Source organism: Brachypodium distachyon, chromosome 2 (genome assembly GCF_000005505.3).
Source record: "Brachypodium distachyon strain Bd21 chromosome 2, Brachypodium_distachyon_v3.0, whole genome shotgun sequence".
NCBI lineage: Eukaryota > Viridiplantae > Streptophyta > Magnoliopsida > Poales > Poaceae > Brachypodium > Brachypodium distachyon.
In genome coordinates this window covers 52153174-52172111 of record NC_016132.3, presented here as the reverse complement: position 1 = coordinate 52172111, position 18938 = coordinate 52153174, and the positions used below count along the sequence as shown (strand labels likewise).

Here is an 18938-nt window from a genome sequence, read left to right as displayed (position 1 = left end):
TCCTCTGCCGCTGCCTGGCCGCCTCCCTCGCCGCTTGCCTAGTCGATGGAGGGCCCCCCCTCGTCGGTTGAGGAGAGGCCGAGGGTGGTGGGGTTCCACCCGCTGCCGGCCGGTCCAGCGCGGTGAGCCGCCATGGCGGCCGCGAACCGGCGGAGAAGCTGGCGTGCTTCCAGGTGGACGTCGTCAAGCCCACCATCTTCGTCGCCACCTTGGTCCGTCTCGTAGTTGCCGCCGCCGGTCGAGTTGATGTCAAGGCGAGGAGTCACCGGCGGGGTCGGGGATGGAGGCGGCGGCGCCTTGCCGTCACGCGTGGGCACAGGCCATGCCCGTGGATGGGGCAGTAGAGCAGCCGTGGAGGCGGTGCAAGGGCGAGCACAAAGTCGTCGTCTTCTCCGATCATCGGCGCCGCTGGTCCGGCCATCATCCATGCCATGGTCATGGGCACGGCGGCCGCGGATGTAGGGGCCGGCGCAGCGGGAACCATAGGCACAGCGGCACGGGTGAGGCTCGGGCGGCGCGTCCGGCGTCGGGACGCCCACCGACGGGGCAGGGCCCACCGGCGGCGCGAGGTCCACCGGCGGCTGTGTCCTCGGTGGTCAGGGAACTCAAGAACAGTATGGAAAAAGAGGGGCACATCCTTGATTGTCATGATTCTAACCTTTTGATTGTAGAACAAAACGTGGCTGAGAACGTGTTAGAATGAAAATTCTTGTCCTATTCCATTGATTGATGATGATATTTATACAGGATGAAGAGGCACCAATACATGCATCGGTGTTCCAAACTTTTGCCTTCGCGTCCCAAATTTTTCAAAATTTTGGCCACGAACAGTTACATAACTAACTGCCTAATTAATTATTAACTAACTAATAATTAACCTAATTGATCATAAATAATTATTCTCAACAAATGAGCCAGAGGAAGTATAATTTTTCATGTACACAATTTTATTTTAGGGATTGTACTCACACAGTTATTAGTTCGTAATAAAAAAGTGTGCTCTTACCATCTCGGGGAAACAAAACCAGCTTTGTCCATACGCTACAATCAACATTTGCCCTTGTTAATTCTTTATCACCGAATAATTTGGATTGACACAATGGATTAGGTAAGTTGGCATTTTGATAAATTGGATCTGACTATGCATACGAGATCCATGGCATCAACAGCGTACAGAAAACTTTTCAAGAGATAACAGCAAACAGAAGTACCATTATAAATGAACTCATCAAAATAATCTGAAACGTTAGACAATTAAACTCGCAGAAAAAGTTTTAATTCAACACCGCAGTGTAACTGGACAAAGGTCTATGATAGGATCGGAAACAAGGCTAGGCAGCACGTCTATCTCTATGGTGCAAGCAACATTCAGCGCTTCCCGCCACCACCGCCAAGCTTCGGGCCTTTAGCACCCTTCTGTGCAGCACCCTTCATTTGTGACTTCTGGGATTTGGTCACCTCTGCCTTCTTAGCCTTCTTCTCATCCTTGGTTTTCTTAATACGCTCCTTGATCTCACTGCACACATGAACATGTTAAAGACATTGGTCGGAATTAAAGGCAAAATGGTTGAAAAGCAAACAACGATATAGATAGCAATAGCCATGTGAAAAAGCGAAAAATGTACCGAAGAGCAGCTTCTCTAGCAGCATCACGGACTTCAGGCTTCTCAGCCCTCTTCTTCTGGATAACTTCCAGGGTGGCACCAACAATCGACCGGGAGTATGGCTTCTTGGTGGTGCGACGCCTCTTCTTCGCAGCTTCAGCGTGGATATCCTGCATGAACACAAGACATGACAAAATGAATCAGCAACAAAAACAAATTAAAATCCATTACTGCAGCTAACTATAGAAACTACACATCATGAGCGCCAGCAGGATTACAAGAGGGGTGAATGTATCTGGTAGATATTTAGATGGGAGTAAATACAAGCATGCTAGCAGGAGCATTGTATGCAAATATCACCTCTTACATGTTCTATCAAAATAGGAACAAATGGTGATCTTATTATCAACTTATATTGGTAGAATTACCCCACGATAAATGCCTCACAAAATGCTGATTATGAAACAGCTGAGTTCAAAGTGAATGTCAGCAACATTTCAGAAGTACAAGAAAGGAAAGGATAAGACAGTAACTGCAGGTTGGAGAATGTATTGTGTATGAAGTAAGAACATAGCGACCAAAAAGTGGCACCTTCTTGTGCTGCTTCCTGTACATAGCTGTCCAGGTAAGCTTTGCAGGCTTCAGGCGGTTGTGGAAGTAGCGCTTGCATTTTGAGTTGGCAAAAAGGAAAACCTGCAGGAGTAAAAAAACTGAATTAATAACGACAAGCCTATATGTTCGTTATTTATGACCTTCAACATACGAAGAACAGAAGGTTACCTGTGAATCAGCACGAATGAACCTTATACCCTTTCCTGGGTATATCTTCTGGCCGCTGAAACGGCAAAGCTCAGTCCTGCAAAACAAAGAAACAATGACTTGAATATTGAAGGCAACCATGATAATCACTACCAAACTAAGTACAGAGGAGGTGTTAATTGGTGAAGATAATGACACATTGAAAGAACTTGAGCACAAAGCTTACTTCAGAACCATCTTGGCAGCCTTAGAAAACCTTCACAAGTTCCTGCATAGAGTCCAAAAGAAAAATTGAATCAGAACAAACATGATAAACTCTTAAAACGTCAGAGCAAGAAGTTAACACAAAAGCACAACCAACATGAGCACAGCAGAGGAATCAAGAACTTCTAACAACAAACTTGAAATGATAATATAGGATCTTTACAGGCAGCAGAAACACAAAACAGTTTGCGCTGCAAAGCGGATGCCCAGTTCCATTTTGCACGTTATAGGTTAGGCTACTATTTAATCACAAAGAACATGGCACCTGGGTACCTATACTCAAATAGATGAAAAGAATACTCTTCTTTTTTTGCAGGGACTTGGAAAGCGTAGTACCAAAAAAAAGCTTACGTCATTGTGACAACTCATAGTGAACCATTATCCCCAGTCAGGACCGCATTAGGTGATATTGGGCGACTACTGGCAGCAAAAAGTTGAGTCAAATCTCTGCTGCAAAGCGGGTTCCCATGTTTCTCTTGCACAACAAATAATGGCTACTGCACAACCAGAACGGCTACCGTGCCTCAGTACTTGTGCTCTGATTCAAATTATCTTAAAAAAACTAAAAGGATCGGCAGCGATCAGATCCTATGATTAATCATTAACCACCTTAAGCACAAAATTTAGCTGACTACCGGGGTACTACTGGTAGCAGAAACACAACACACTGATGTACATCTCTCACAGGACAGGAATGGGGTGATATCGGGCGACTACTGGCAGGAGAAAGTTGAGTTAAATCTCTGCTGCAAAGCGGGTTCCCATGTATATCTTGCACAACAAATAATAGGCTACTGCGCAACCAGAACGGCTACCGTGCCTCAGTACTTGTGCTCTGAATTCTGATTCAAGCAAACATAAAACAAACAAACATGATGTGATCAGTTGTCCAACGGGATTATTAAGCACAAAGGTTGAGTGTTATTGGGTAAGCACGGGCAGCAGAAACACTTAAGTCACTGCTGCAAACTGCGTACCCATGTCCATCTTGCACAGTAATGATTAGGCCACCGCAAACTACAGAGGAGTACATCTGTATTCGGCGCCCCAGTACTTGTGCAAGATCCCACGCGTAGCAAACAGTTAGTCACAATCCCAATAGAAATCACCTTGCGCTAGATGTAATAGACAAATTCAGATCACAGAATAGCTAACGATGCGTTATCCTAGGGTTCTATCGCGGCAAACGAATGACCTCGCGCAAAATAGCCACCTACCGAACTACGCAAGGGCGCATCCTTTTCTACGATTCAACAGCTGATTATCCTCGGATCAAAACCAACCAGAACTCAACAAAGAAAAGGACGAACTAGTAAAAGTGTACCGCAGCGGTGGAAGAAGCGCGACGGCCGCACGGATTAATCTGAGGAAACGAAACGAGAGAGAAGCTAGGAGAATGGGAGATACCTTAAGCAAGGAGGAGGAGCGGCGCGGCGGCGGATGGGAGTGGGAAGGATGCGCTGCCGCGGGTAGGGTTTTGATGACCTCGCGAGTGGGATGGACGCGGAGTAATTGGGCTCATGGGCCCGTCTGGTTGGGTAGCAGATCTAAGCCCACTATTGCTGGACATGATTTGTTTTTCCTTGTCTTGTTTTTTCTCCTTCTCGCGGTATGTTTTTTTTCCTAAGCAATTTTACAGATTCCAGTTAGTAAAGGAAACGAGGATTGGCTTGCATGGAATTTTGATAAAAAGGGAAAATTTTCGGTGAAATCTGCATACAAGGTGACAGTTGAAGTAGAAACAAGATCATCAATCCAAGGCATAGCTTCTGCTTCTGGTACAAATGATGGCCACCTGCCTTTCCCATGGGAAAAGTTTTGGAACCTGCCCCTTCCGTCCAAAATTTTGCACTTCTATGGAGGATAGCAATGCACACAGCCTTCCCCTGAGACAAAAATTGACACGCAGAGGTGTGGATATATCGACATAGACCCAAAATGCCCTGTTTGCTTCCGGGTTGACGAGGATGGGGGCCATACTTTTTTCAAATGCAAGCCAGTGAAACAACTTTGGAGAGCAGCACAAATGCAGGATATCAGATTGTTACTTAGCACGTGTTGCAGTCCGAAGGATGTGCAAATCTTCCAACTAAAAGAGGAATTTGCAAGAAAGCATGCATCTTGTTATGGCTCTGGTGGTATGAAAGAAACAAAGCTACTAGAGGAGAGGAGATTAGAAGCACGGAGGAATTTTTGAGATCCCTGGAGACTCATAATAAGGAGTTCCGCGACTTCTGGAACAAGGAAAAATCAAAATTGACCTAGGTAAAAAACTGTTGTTGGAAACCTCCAGATGATGGCTTCTTGAAAATAAATATTGATGGAGCTTTTAATGGTGAAACAAAGACTGGATGATGGGGGTTTATTATGAGGAATTCTGAAGGAGGAGTCGAAGCAGCTGGAGCAGGGAAGTTAGTGGGCTTATCTGAAGCTTTACAAGCAGAAACCCTTGCTATGCTACATGAAAGGGCGAGTGAACTGGGATACATGAAGGTAATTTTCGAAACAGACGCTGCAGTCCTGAAGCATTCAGTTAATGGGAAATTGGGAATGCATATGACAACTCAGTCTTTGGTGCTCTGTTTCTTGAAGCAAAATTTAAATTGTCAATATGCTTCTGTAATATGGTGTCCCAGGTATTGTAATTCTGCTGCACATAAATTAGCGTCTTTTGGCGCAAGTTTGGTAGATGAAAGTATATGTATGTTGTTGAATGATGTACCAAACTTTGCATCTGTTGCGGCTGCCAGCGATTTAGCTGGATCGACCACGTAGTGGAATGAGTGTTTTCCATTGTCAAAAAAAAAAAGTCGATGGTCGAAAGCATATTCTGGCTCTCTTTTTCAAGCAAAAGGGATAGATTAACATTACTGAGTAAGTGCATATGCGTTGCTACGGAAAAAAAAGATATTCAAAATATCGTCTGTCCTGCTCACAAATTAGAAGAGCACACACAATATGCCATCCTCTTTTTCTGCCTATCGGCTCCACGACTAATGAGACATGACTCCGCTCCATTGTCATCCATGTTATTCTATTGACATGAGTCATTGTCTTTTCTAACTATGGTGAATATCCGCCGTGGTTACAGCTTTGTTCGGCATCAAGACCGTCGTCGCTCCAGTACACAACTAAGTCTGAAAACAGTTGTTTAAACATGGCATAACTACAAGCAAAAGTAAATTTGGATCAAGCTATGGCTAAAAAGAAGCCCATCAATGCTACCAAGACCGACTTCTCCACAATATATATTACCAATATGAACTTGGAATGGTAAATAAATATCTAATATGGTAATGGTAGAAACTGAGTGCACTATTTAGCTGCTAAAACTTGAGTTTGCACTTTGCAGCCTAAATTTAAAATGCCAGAAAACACTATATGACATCCAGTACATGTGACATTTTGAAACAACACAATCTTTGTTAGAACTAATCTTGTTATTAGTGTTAAGTTTAGTTTTAGTCTCAAGTTTAGCATGATGTTGTTTTAGTAGCAGGCTAAGCTTTAGCTAGTTGTATGCATAAACATGACAGGCATGATCGGCAAGAGAGCACAGCACTAAGCGAGATAGAGAGAGTGAAGTGCAAGCGGCCGGACTGCAACCATTAGTTAAGTATACTTGCATTCACTGGAATTAGTCAAGGGAAAAAAAAATTGATCGGGAGAATTAGTCAAGGAAATTAGTGTTAGCTAGGCAGCTGCGCATAGTGTTTGGCCGAGTCGTAGGTCTGGCCGTTGGGTGGCCATCGAGAGAGTGCTGAAACCGGATCAGGCAGGTGTGGCCTGGCCGGTGGGGTGTGTGTGTGCATGTTCCGTAACCAGTTGAGATTAAAATGTGAAGAAGAGAGAAAAGCACAAGTTGTGGGGCTGCGAAATTCCTCGCGCGCGCGTGTGTTGTCTGTTTAGCTTGTGTTGATCGATCCTTGTTGAAAGCTGCTCCCTGGGTTCCTAAATTTTTGTCGCTGTTTTAGTTCAAATTTGTACTAAAACAGCGACAAGAATTTAGAAACGGAGGTAGTATTAATCTTTTGTAGTTCTCTGGAAAATTTATTTGAAAAGTAGTCGATCATTTTAAGATTTCCCCTGTCTAACCAAATGTAATTTCAAGAACAATGCAAACTAAATAAATTAGGGATAGTAAAAGCAGAATTTGTTAAGTAGAAAGGTTAAAAGCTTAATATTTAGGTAATCGTAAGCGAATCCTATAGTAAAATTTCTCAAAAAAAACATTTGTTCACACACTTTAGGGATAGCACGAGCGAGGAGAGTCAAGATACGACCAAAGCCCTGCTAAAATTCCTAAATATTAAAGCTCCAACCCTGTTTTGAGCAGTAATGGCATTGGTATTACTGTCATTATCTGAGACGTGAGCTACCAGGACCAAACATTCCAGATAATTATCTCCTCGGCACATGCTAATATGCCTTTTTACCTGGTATACCTTCTCCCCGGCACATGCTAATATGCCCTTTTACCTCTCTTCACTGCAGCCATGTCATACCAACAGTAACAAAACTTGAAGTGACATAGTTCGAAGAAACACACAATTGTAAAAGTGGTGCAGTCTGGTGAGGATATGCATGCTGCAGTTGATCGAGGGGAGTTCGTCCCATAGCGCGACCGCCTGCCTGTTCAGTGGGAAGTCATTTTTTTGGATACTGTACTATGATGTTTGAATCCAAATAACAAATCCTTTACTAGAATAGAAGTTTATATATCTGAATCTCAGACAAGTCTAGACTTTGCGTAATGCCATCATGCCTGGGTTTCAGTATTTCAGATTTCAGGAACAACACATGCATATACTGATACACGGAACAAATGAAACCTGGCAGCAAATCACTAGTGATGAGAACAAAATTTTAGCATACAGTAAAAATGTTCTGGGTATTAGACTCTTCACGACATGAATTTCCCATTACTAGCTTCTTATCACAACAAATTCACAATCTTGAGTATTGTGTAAAAACTCTTTCACTATTGCACTTGAATGATGTTCCAGAGCATGTATCTGTTTCAAATAGCATTTCCACCCTCTTATTATCACGACAAATTCACAAACTGAAATGAAAGTATATCCTTGTTCAAACTCTTTCACTCTTGCATTTCAATTATGGTTGCAAGCATGCATCTGTTTTCAACTAGCATCATTGTCCGGTTCAGAACTTACGACTGGTAGGTTCCTTCTATACTGAGGAGAGGTTAATCTCCTCTCCAATGGTGTCTTCCTCTTGCTCACTACAAATCTGTTCACCCCTTTCCTCATCGGCATTATCTCAGGGAAATCTTCGTCAGGAATGTTGGCAAGCTCAGAGATGTCCTTTATTTGAGCTGCCCTCCTAAACCATCTTTCAGCCTTAGCTTCCTCAGACATATCCAGAGGATCAGGGTCCTTCACAGCAGAACCTTCCAAGCTCTTTCCAGTATAGCCTCTACCTCCGTAACTTGAGTAGCCCGTTGTTTGATTAGGGTTAGCTGAAGCACTGCCACTAGTAGCAGTGCTATTATCAGGATATGAACTACTCTTATTGCTGTTGCTGCCATTATTATTGCTATAACCGGACGTATAAGGCGGTTGTGCAGAATAGCTGGCCCCATTGTGAGTGGATACACCACCGCCCTCGTTGAAGCTCCCATGAGAGTAGTTTGTGTTCGAAGTGTGGGTATTGGATTGACCACCTGTCCCATGAGATTGAGTTTGATGCTGATAGTTGCCAGATCCACCTCTGCCATCATTAAACCTTCCCTGGGAGTTGTTTGTGTTCCAAGTGCCAGTATTAAAAGTACCACTAGATCGATGATCCACCTCATGAGGTTGCTGATGATGCTGATAATTGCTGCTTTCAGCGTGTAAATAACCACCGGCACTCAGGTTTTGCTGTAAGTAATTTGTGTTCCAATTCTCATTAGTCAAGTTATTGCTTGCCTGACGGCTAATAACCTGTGAGTTGTTCCGACTATTTCCCAAATTTCCTGGCAGCTTATCAGCTGATGGAGAACCTTCAGGCGCTATTCCTGTATCTGGAATATTCTCAGTCTCTGCTGTCACATCTTTCTTGGCAAAGTAATCAGGAGGAAATGGAACAAATGGGACGAAATTGGAATCGTCAGCCTGCTCAAGCACATTGCGCCTTTTGTACTGCGGTGATGTCAGTGATCGGTCTTTCTTCTTACTAACAACAAATCGATTCTCACCTTTCCTCATTGGCATAATATCAGGAAATTCTTTATCAGAAACAGCAATTGAAAGGTCATTTACACTGTCAAGTTCTGCAACTTTCTTGGACCATCTTTCAGTAGTATCTGATGATTTACTGCCATCTCCCCTCTCAGTTGAGGTCACTGTGCTATCCGATGTGGAGCTGTTAGCTTCTGTAGCTATATGACCATCCTTGTCTACCTGTCCATTACTCTCTGCATTCTGTGGCTTGGCAAATAGATCTGGAGACAGTGGCACAAAAGGAACAGGATCGATATCACTAAGATGGCCGGTTAATTTCTTGGGAGTTCCTATATTTACACCTCCAGTATCAGACTGGTTGTTTGGGGCTGAAGTAGATGCTGAACGCCCAAGTATCCTGTCTAAAGTTTCACTGATCTTGGAGTCCGATGTAGCTCCTTGAGAGCTGTTGTTACTGCTGTATTGTGCACTTGCCAATCTTCTCTCCAATGGTGTCTTGCGTGTGCTAACAACAAATTTATTTACACCCTTCCTCATAGGCATAATCTCAGGAAAATCTTCATCAGCTGCCAGACTACTTAAATCGGTAGAATCGTCAAGTTGAGATACTTTGCTCAACCACCTTTCTGCCTTCTCATCGTTTTCAGCAAGTTTCCTTTCAATTTCAGATCTGCCAGCGTTGGCTAAATTAACAAGCTGTGCCACACCGCCAAAACCAGCACCAGCAGATGCACGATTCAGTGGGATTGTTCCTGGTCTTTTGCAGTCACATCTTAGGCATGACATGTTTCTCCCATAATTATGGAAGTCACACCTGGGCAAAAGGACAACATGAAGTCAGCTACCACAAAGTAAAGATGAACTTCAAATGTAAAACATACTCCCTCCGTCCCATATTAAATGAACTTTCTATTACATGTACCTAGACGTATTTTAGTATATAGATACGTCCATATTTAGACAAATTTGAGGCACTTAATATGGGACGGAGGGAGTAGAAGATAGCATGTCAAATCTTACTGCGGGCATTCCCACTCTCCGCCAGTCAACATCTTCTTTGGCCGATGCTCATTGCACTCAAGGCAACTCACATTTCTTGCAAAGTTCATGAAGCTACATCTGCAGGTTGAACAACACATTTACATTCAACATTACAAAAAAAAATTGGTAAAACAATTCATGACAAGTACTAAGCGAACCAGTAACAGATAGCCTCAAATGCATCAAAACAAGAAAAGTAATGTGGCTCTTTGAACAAAATTATGAGAAATAACACAATAATAGGTTACGATTATTGAAATGTTGGGTTAGCATTGTAGATGACAAACAGTGCACACGAGCGATACAAGCCAACAGTTACAAAGCTTATTTGACAAGCTGAAAATAATAGCAGGGTGAGAAACGAAAGCTGATTTAGCCTATATACCTATACAAGCCATCCCCACTAAATATTTTTTCTAAACATGCAACCATGCCACAACATCACATCATCAATTTGTTCACGCCTACTTAGTGGGATCTCATCACTAAATGTATTTTTTTACACATGCTCACATGCAACTTGCCATCAAGCTATTTCCGATAAGGATTTTTCCTACACATGCAACCATGCCACATCATCAATGTGATCACACCTACTTAGTGGGATCTCATCACTAAATGAACTTTTTTTTTTTGCACATCCATGCCTGTAACTTGCCATCCATTTTGTTTTGTTGACCATATTGTTCCTAGGTAATATCATAACTGTTAATCAGGACATCACATGGTTAATTACATAAGATAGACCAGCTACTTTCGATATAAATCATTATATATTTTTTATTTAGTTGGACAATAAGGTTGTTGTTTGTTTGTGTTTTCCAAGATTCCTTTAGGTTATGACTGTGCATAGTAATTCCCTTATCAAGGGCACCGATAAAACATTTAGTACCGTTCTTAGATATTGCTTTGCTTTAATTTCATTATATGCTTCCAATTTTGGATACTTTTTCGTTGTTACTCAATTTCACTCATTTATGTTAACTACAAATTTCCGCAACAACGTGCGGGGCGTCATCTAGCTATATAGATTCATGTTTTGTGTAAGGCTCTATGCTACATTACAGGAAAACATAAGTGTACTTTTAGCCATGTCATGTCTTGGAAGATTAGATATAGAATTGGTTTTCAAGCAAGGCAACGTAACATGCAACTGTCCAATCAGCAAATGTAAAAGCAAGAACTAACATACCTTGTGCAAATCCAGTCACCACGCTTCATTTCAATACTTTGCGCTGGAGGCCTAGAGGATTGCTTAGGTTGGCTCAAAAAACTTTGCCCAACAGTTGATTCCATGGAGGTTCGGGAAAGTCCACTAGAATTTACTAGCTCAGTCAAAATATTTCTCACAGCTGAATCAGTAAGTTCTTTGTCTTTTAAATAGCTGTCTGAAGAACTGTAAGCATAACTTAACAAACACCGAACAATGTCAACAGTTTCCGCTCTCATGGATTGAAATACCTGGCAAAGTTATCACAACTTTAGTGTGTTGACCAATACAGTTTTGCTAAACTACACGATGAGGATAACAGTTGTGCGTTGGCAATGCATAACGAGGTCAATATTTGAGGGTTGCAATTGATATCTGTTGCAGGGATGCTTCAGAAATGCAGCGTTTACGTACGGAACACGCTTATCCCCAAGTATCCCCTTTTAAAAAAATAACAAATGAAATAAATGGTAATTCTTCGAGCCTAAAATATCTCAAACTGGATGCCAATTCAAATATGTACCCTTATATCATTATATGAAATATAAATGTCTGCCTCAATCAATCTATAGCCAAGAACGAAGAACTTAGATTTGTTCTCTTCATGATCTCCAGCCACCGCCGCTGTCGACTCCTCCCCAACATCGATGCCCCTGACCAGCACGACTGCTGCCACCTCCTCCCGATACCTCCTCTGCTTCCCCCGCCAGCCGTCACGCTCGATCAGGACCGCTGACTCCAGCCGACACAAGCTATGTGTTTTGTGACTGTAGTTATGCTAGTTGCTAATTGAGCTTCGTGCCTCTATTTGCTAATGGCATACGGCAAGGCTAAGGTGTGACGGATTTTTTTTTCACTATGTCTCTGGAAAATGCAAACCATCTTGAAATTGGAACTGAAGTAAAAAAAAAACATTCCAACTAGGCATTTCCCCTTACTCCGTCAGAAGAGCAACAAGGAATGTAAACTAGTTTTATCAAGAAAATGACAGACTAGAATTTTACTAAAACTTTGCTCAAAACTTCTTTAGGGAATATATATACTCCCTCCGTCCCATATTAAGTGACTCAAATTTGTCTAAAAATGGACGTATCTATATAGTAAAATACGTCTGGATACATGTAATATTTCGGCACTTAATATGGGACGGAGGGAGTATAAAAAGATTGTCCCTGAGCTGAATGGCATGTTTAGTTTTCGCTTCCTAATTCTACGCCACAGTGTATCACTGGTCACATCAGGCTAATACTACAAAGCAACAAGAACTATAAATCGCAAAGTAACCCCCACAAATCATTGAGGAATGCAAGCAACTTGCAGAAAAAGTAAGAACTCACATTGTTCTCTTTCCCCGCAAGGTACTCTTGCAGCCGCTGCACAGATGCCTCCCCATCCTTGAAAAGAGCGGGTGCAGCGTTAGCCACCACAACCTCCACATCCTTCCGCGGCAGCAACCTTCAGTCAACACACACACACAAACACCCAATCAATCAGCGACGCGAAAATCCAGTCGGGCAGATGGCAAAGTGATTCACTTCACCTGAGAAGGTCGGGCCGGTCGCGGGCGAATGCCAGGAAAGAGTACACGGCGGACTCCGCCTCGGCGGACAGACTGCAGCCGGTGGCTAAGGCGAGCTCATCGGCGGGGGCGGGGACGCGGGCGTCGTAACCGGCGGCCGCGAGGCGGTCGACGAGGCGGGACCACTCGGGGAAAGGGGCGTGGGGCGGTGGGGTCGCGGAGGTGGAGCTGTAGGGAAGGGACGATGCGGCGGTGGAGTTGGAGAGGGTACGGAGGGGGGAGGAGAGCAGGAGTTGGCGGCGGGATGCGGCTCTGGGCGGGGACAGGAAGAGCGCGAAGGCGGCGGCTGAGGGGCGAAGACGGAGCGGGGAGGAGGTTAGCAGGAGGGAGGAGAGCAGCTTGGAGGCGCCGCCCATGGCGACGGCGGCGGCGGCAACGGTGGAGAAGAAGAGACCTGCAGAGGGTTTTGCGCCTCCCGCCCCGCAGCCCTTCCTGCCTTCGGAATGGTCGGGTTTAGCCGGACGACACGGTGCGGCGGACGGCGTTGGCGGTACTAGCACAAATATCTTGACACGATCGCACGGTTAGGATTCGTCAGCCCGAACCTGTCTATCGAGTGGGCGGCCCAACTGTACAGTAGGATTGGCCCGAGTGAACTTCAAATGGTGCTGGCTTTGCTTTTTAAAAGCCTACTGGGCTAATGTAAAGAAAAGCCTATTGGGCCTAGGTATTCTCGTGGTGCTGGGCTGATTCGGCCATTTCCCAGGTTCATTTTACACCTCCGTTATCCTTTTTTTTTTTTGAAAGAGTTGGAAAGAGTGTCTGTTGTCAGAGCAAGTTCAACATCCCAAGTTGATTAGTACTATTCCGTAGTTGACGAGGAGCATGTCCCGTGTTTTTTTTAGAAAGCATGTGACGGTAACAACTGTCAGCGATAAGGTAAAAAAAACAGTAAACAAAGACACAAGTTAATGATTGCCTCCGAGATAGTCAGCGAGTTCAATCTCCATATATGCACACCAGTCACCAGTGCTACTACTGCAATTGACAAGGCGCCGTGCTGCGAAATGAGTGCCCCGATTTTCTTCTCCAGTTTTCACATAGCTTTTGCCTGCCACCGAGGCAATAGAGACTGCTCACGGCTCACCTGGATACTCTCAATTTGGGGAATGGGGATGACGAGAGAGCGAGCGAGCGGCCACGATGACCAAGAGGAACCTGCGGTTCCGCAGCGTCAGACTCGCCGACCACTCGTCTCGCCGAGTCAGACCGAATCCGGAATCCGGCGCTCGGCAGCTGTCAACCCACGACCAGCCAAGAATGGCTGCGTAGGCAACGGAACCCCGATCGTGTGAGCTCCGTTTGTTTCCATTTCTCTTTCTCTTGTTGGATCGACAGCTTGGGATAGGGAAACGTATATTCCTTTCCAACCACAAGTCCACAAGGTGTGGACTTTGGAGTTGGAGAGATCATACGCGCACCAAGCAAAAATAATAACCCACAGTGGACATGAACGCCTTTTCTTTAATTCCCACGTTCATCCCGTTTCGCACCTCGTTTGTGCTTGCGCTCCACCACGGAAGTGTGAAGCCGCCCACTTACTTTCCCAGCTGGTACGTTCACTCGTATCGTGTTCGAGCGGGAAGATTCTAGACTGCATGCGTTAGGTGTGAACGTACGACGATGCAATGCACCATTTCACTCGGCTAAAGTTAATTATTAGCTGGCTAACATATCAGAACACTTCCCCAAAGAAAATCCAGTAGCGGCAGTGGACATTTCCGGTTAACAGACGGAACGACGCTGGAAAAAAAGGTTAGCTATATCCCAAAGATTGGATGTATAGACTACTAAAAATATGTTCTCAGTTCGAAATGGAGTTCTCATTTCGTAGGGATTACAAACTCGTTATTGCTCCACTGATTGTGCGAATGTCTTGAGGTAGTACGTGTAATACATCGTCACCATGCCAAATTAATGCATGGATAGCCTGCGCACTAGGACGAACAAGTCGATCGACGTCATTTGACTCTGTCTGATTTGTTAATATTGGTGATTGGTCGAGGGTGCGAATCTAAACACGGATCCACTCTGCACTCTCAGTGGGCAGTGGGTTACTCCTCGACTTAGTAATTACGCAGTAAGACACCTTATCAGCCAATCCCGGCCGGACGACTCTGCACATAAACGGAAGTACTACGAGACCCAGATAAAAGACGGAGTAGTGACGTACTGTATTTTCCAGAGAAGCTAATTTCCAATTCCACCCAGCTAGAATGCATTTACCGCATCTTAATTAATCATCTCCGATGCCCTGGCCGTTGCCGCGGTCTTGGCAACCCATTCAACTCATACGGCCGGGCGCATGCAGATGTCTGCAGGCACCGCATTCTCACGCGCGCCGCCGGGCTGGCACTTGGCGCATGCATTTGCCCACGCACGCGACACGTCCAACTTAACACGTCCAGCGTGTTCCCGAGCTCCGACGCATGAAAACAAGAGGAATCCACGTACGCGGACGGATCCAAACAGGTTAAAACCAAAGAGGAGCGAAGAAGAGGGCAAAGACGAGGCGCACAGCAGCACACTAGCTATAGCTGGAGTAGTGCGCACGCAGAGCCGGCCAAAAGCAGAACATTGCGCGTGAAGTTGACTTTCAGGACGAGCCAAGTAACGAGGGTCCTCCAATTCCTTCCTCACCTCTCAGTATAAAATCCCCACCACAACCATCCAAGGTCTCTCACTCAGCTCGCCGCTCTACCGCTGCTTGCCTATCATCAGCTCAGGTCGGCACCAGAGTCCAGACTCGCAGCAGCTCAGTTAGCCAAGTGTTGTGTTGTGTGGTAGCTAGCTAGGCGGCGAGAGCTAAGAACGAAGTACGGCGCCCGGCGCTGCCCTCCTCTTCGTTTCGAAGGCGACGGCGAAGATCGATGGCGGAGTACGGCCGGAGCTGCTCCCAGAAGAGGAAGCCCGTTCTCGCTCTCCTCGTATCACTGCTGGCGTGCCTTCTTCTGCTTGCCCCCCTCGTCTCCTCCGTGCCGCTGTCCAGTAAGTGATTGAACCATCATCGCCCGATTCATATGCATATGCATGGCCCTTTGACTCATTTCTTCTTTTATTATGTGCATGCATGCTTCAATGTTTCATACAGTAAATGTATTTATGCATCGTTCTTCTTCTATGTAGGAAGCGTGTCCTTGGGGAATAACCATCAAGCCTCACCCTCGGCTCTGGAAGTGCCTGTTCAGGTCGATCAACAATCTCTCCCCTTTCTGTATCCCTGTTCCGTTGCCTTTTTCTTGCTCCCTGCTTCTACGCGTATAGCTGTTCCCTGGGTAAAGTTTGTTGAGGCTTGAATTGGTAGATGCCAAATGTTACTCCTACAGTCCGGCTTGGCTGCTTCCCTTGCTGTTCGATCCATTGCTTCTGGTCATTTTAATTAGAGACTCAACAACACGCATTGTGTCAGCAAGCGCACGTCCGCACGCTGGCTATGGTACTCACAGGAACTACAGGAAAACATATACAGTATAACAACCATTTGACTGCTCCCTGGCTGGCTAGCGCACTCAAATTCTCACGGGTAAGTGCGCTCTCCTGTAGGCTGTAGCTGTCCAACACCAATCAACCACTAGTGCACCACATACAGGCTACTGCTCTGGTGACTCGACTCACTCAGTTGACCTTTGGATGCTGGGAAGAGCAGACCAGAAGCTGTGTTGGGTTGCTGGGGGCACTCCCATATGTCCAGTCACATGCAGTGATCGATGCACAGGCACAGCTAGCCAAAACTGGCCGGCCGGTCACAGTGCAGCTCACATGCGTGGCCACTTGTACAGTACAGTTGTATACATATTGCCCCCCACTCGATCGAGACGCCTTTTGTCCTAAAGGTTAACAAAAGTCCACTTCACTCGTGCGTGCGTACCACGAGAACATTCCCGGCGTTTACCTGCAAGTTGTTTACACCTCAGATTCATCTCGATTTGTGACGCTGACGAAGATCTGTTGTTGGGTGTAGGTACAGGGCGTGGTTACAGCTGCAGAGAGAAGCAACCTCGGCGAGGCGGCGGCGAGGATGGACATCGAGGTCAACGACTACCCTGGATCCGGCGCCAACAACCGCCATGATCCTCCCAGGAGCCCCGGGAGAGGGTGAAGTCCCACGCATAGCTGCACTGCAGAACCTCGATGTATATAGTGAAGAAAGTTTAGTGCTGGATTTGTAGGTGGTGCTACTTGAAGTCGATCGGGATCAGGCCTTTGTTTGTTAACTACTGAACTCTGGATTAAGGAAAGAAAAACTTCTCTAGCTAGTTCAGTTCGGCCGGTACTCGGGAGACTTATCTCCTAGCTCCTCGACTGTAAAAGGCGCGCCGAAAGCAGATCTAGAAAAACTTTGAGCTCTCTCTCAATCGCACGTCGACGCAGTTCATTCATTCATGCATGATGAGTTGGAGTTGCATGTGTTTCGTGCGTGATCGTTGATCGATCCGTTGCACCTCAACATCGTCCGCGTCAGCGTGCCTGGTCCACGTAGAAGTTTTCTGTTACTCTGATCCGTTTACTGCTGAAATGTTAAATACCAGACGTGTCCATACGTCGCGTTTTTCCTGCAGAAGAAGCCGACGTCTTCCGTTGCCACGGTCTCTTAGACACTGCACATGAAAATTCATGTTTATAAAAAAAACAACAATTTAATTTGACATCAAGGAGTTGCAGAATCAAAGAGTTACATAATGCAACATCAGTGACAAAGCTTCTGTTTACGACTAATGCATGCATATTTCCTTTGCGAAATCAAGGTCAGACAACAATCCACAGTCACGCTGGTTATCGTCATTAGATTCGGCTCCACTTGATCATCCTCTACTACGTGAAGAAATTACTCTAGCCCCGCCTCACACTCATGGTTCTCAGAATGTCCAGCAACCATCTCGTTCCATGAGATGCAGTCCGTCAAACACCTTCCGCACAGACTCAACATCACCACACCTGGAATATATAGTCACGAGTGCATTCAACACGTCGACCTCGACTCACATCCCGGTCGGGCATTTTCACGAACACCCTCCACGCCTGCCACAACTCCCCAAACCGGACAAGCATGCCGAGCGTGGCGTTCCTGAGGTGGAGCTCGAAGGTGGCATATGCGACGGGCATGCACGCACCCTGTGCTCCGCGGCGCGCACGCGGCACCACTCGCAAAGGTGGAAGAGTGCCACTCAGGCGTCCTCGTCGAGTGGCTCCGAGGAGGACTCAAGCATTCAGAGTGCATGTGGCAGCTCCCCATGCGCGTAGAGCGCTCGCAGCACCACGCTCGGGTCGGCGGAGAACGTGGAGGCTGACGCTGACAACACCGAGCCGGTGGTGCGAGAAGGCTGGGCGGGCAATGAGATGATGTGCTTGTTCCGCGGGCACGTGGGCGAGAGGGTTACAGGGAGCGGACGGAGACGAGGAGGAGTGGGGGAGGGTACAGGTGGTGCTTGGTGGGCGGAGGAGGAGCTGGACACACACGGTTGCCGCCGCCGCTCGGATCTCAAGCAACCGGCGCTGCCGCCCGCCTCTGTGCCGCAGGCGTCAGGCGGCACAGAGCGCAAGAGGCCGATGGATGGATGTCGCGGAGCAGGGAGGGAGGGTCGGACATGAACTCACGGATATAGGTTTGAACCATCAATGGTAGTGACAAATGACAACAGGGAACGAATGCGAAAGGGAGGCGGCGAAATTAAGAACTAGATCAAGATTGCTGTGTGCGTTCCTTTCAATGGAGACAAGCAGATCTGATTGGCATGAACGGAACCCTACTTGGCAATTTTTGTGTTCCTGAAACTTCGACTGAAGATCCAGTCCGCGCAACAAGTTAATTAGTGTTACAGATATTTTTGCGTTCCGGAGCTAACATGGAGTGCTGTGTTTTGCGAGTGTCTAAGTTCAATTGGGTAGATGAAAGCTCTCTGCGTGGTGCTGTATTAGTGTATTTTGTGAGCGCGTGGGATTTTTTATACTCCCTTTGTTTTTAAATACTCGTCGTGGTTTTAGTGCAATTGTTACGTTGCATGATTCGTGCATTATTAAAATCTAAAACGTGTGGAGTGTGGATGGATCACGGAGCGCGGCGCTGCCGACCACCAAGGAACCATACAAAGCCAGTCCTGCACCTGTCTTCCGGCGACGGGACACTGCTTACCCGACTTCGATGTTCCTGCCGGTCACGGAGATACGTCCTGTTCTTCGATCGGCGCAGGAGAGATCACATGATGCGATGCGAGTAGACTTTTACAATGTCGACGTTTTTCTTTCGTCTTCTGTCTCCCTAAGCTTGACTTTGTAAGCATTGTTAATCAGATGGCGCA

General features: G+C 46.0%; 2 protein-coding genes and 1 long non-coding RNA gene across 6 annotated transcripts; 1 reads left to right on the top strand and 2 right to left on the bottom strand.

The window, feature by feature from the left end:
* Positions 1-1192: 1192 nt before the first annotated feature.
* LOC100832938 (60S ribosomal protein L24) lies at positions 1193-4073 on the bottom strand. Of its 3 annotated transcripts, none has more exons than XM_003564427.4 (6): positions 4035-4073; positions 2590-2631; positions 2385-2460; positions 2196-2297; positions 1626-1774; positions 1193-1516 (listed from the first exon to the last, which is right to left on the bottom strand). In XM_003564427.4, the coding sequence occupies exons 2-6, from the start codon at positions 2598-2600 to the stop codon at positions 1369-1371; spliced, it is 486 nt and encodes a 161-aa protein (XP_003564475.1). In that variant the 5' UTR covers positions 2601-2631; positions 4035-4073; the 3' UTR covers positions 1193-1368. The 3 variants fall into 3 exon arrangements, with proteins under 3 accessions (XP_003564475.1, XP_024315828.1, XP_024315829.1); XM_024460060.1 differs by lacking the exon at positions 4035-4073 and adding an exon at positions 3952-3976; XM_024460061.1 differs by lacking the exon at positions 4035-4073 and having other exon boundaries at positions 2590-2642.
* Positions 4074-7324: 3251 nt separating this feature from the next.
* LOC100832627 (zinc finger protein VAR3, chloroplastic) lies at positions 7325-13107 on the bottom strand. The gene is made up of 5 exons (XM_003564426.4): positions 12604-13107; positions 12401-12518; positions 11046-11314; positions 9833-9931; positions 7325-9626 (listed from the first exon to the last, which is right to left on the bottom strand). Exons 1-5 carry the CDS (start codon positions 12996-12998, stop codon positions 7769-7771), a joined length of 2739 nt encoding a protein of 912 aa, XP_003564474.1. The 5' UTR covers positions 12999-13107; the 3' UTR covers positions 7325-7768.
* Positions 13108-15230: 2123 nt separating this feature from the next.
* Positions 15231-17006, top strand: LOC100832316. Of its 2 annotated transcripts, none has more exons than XR_002964088.1 (3): positions 15231-15630; positions 15769-15830; positions 16610-17006. It is a non-coding gene; the product is annotated as an uncharacterized LOC100832316 (long non-coding RNA). The 2 variants fall into 2 exon arrangements; XR_001405902.2 differs by having other exon boundaries at positions 15272-15630; positions 16604-17006.
* The last annotated feature ends 1932 nt before the right edge of the window (positions 17007-18938 follow it).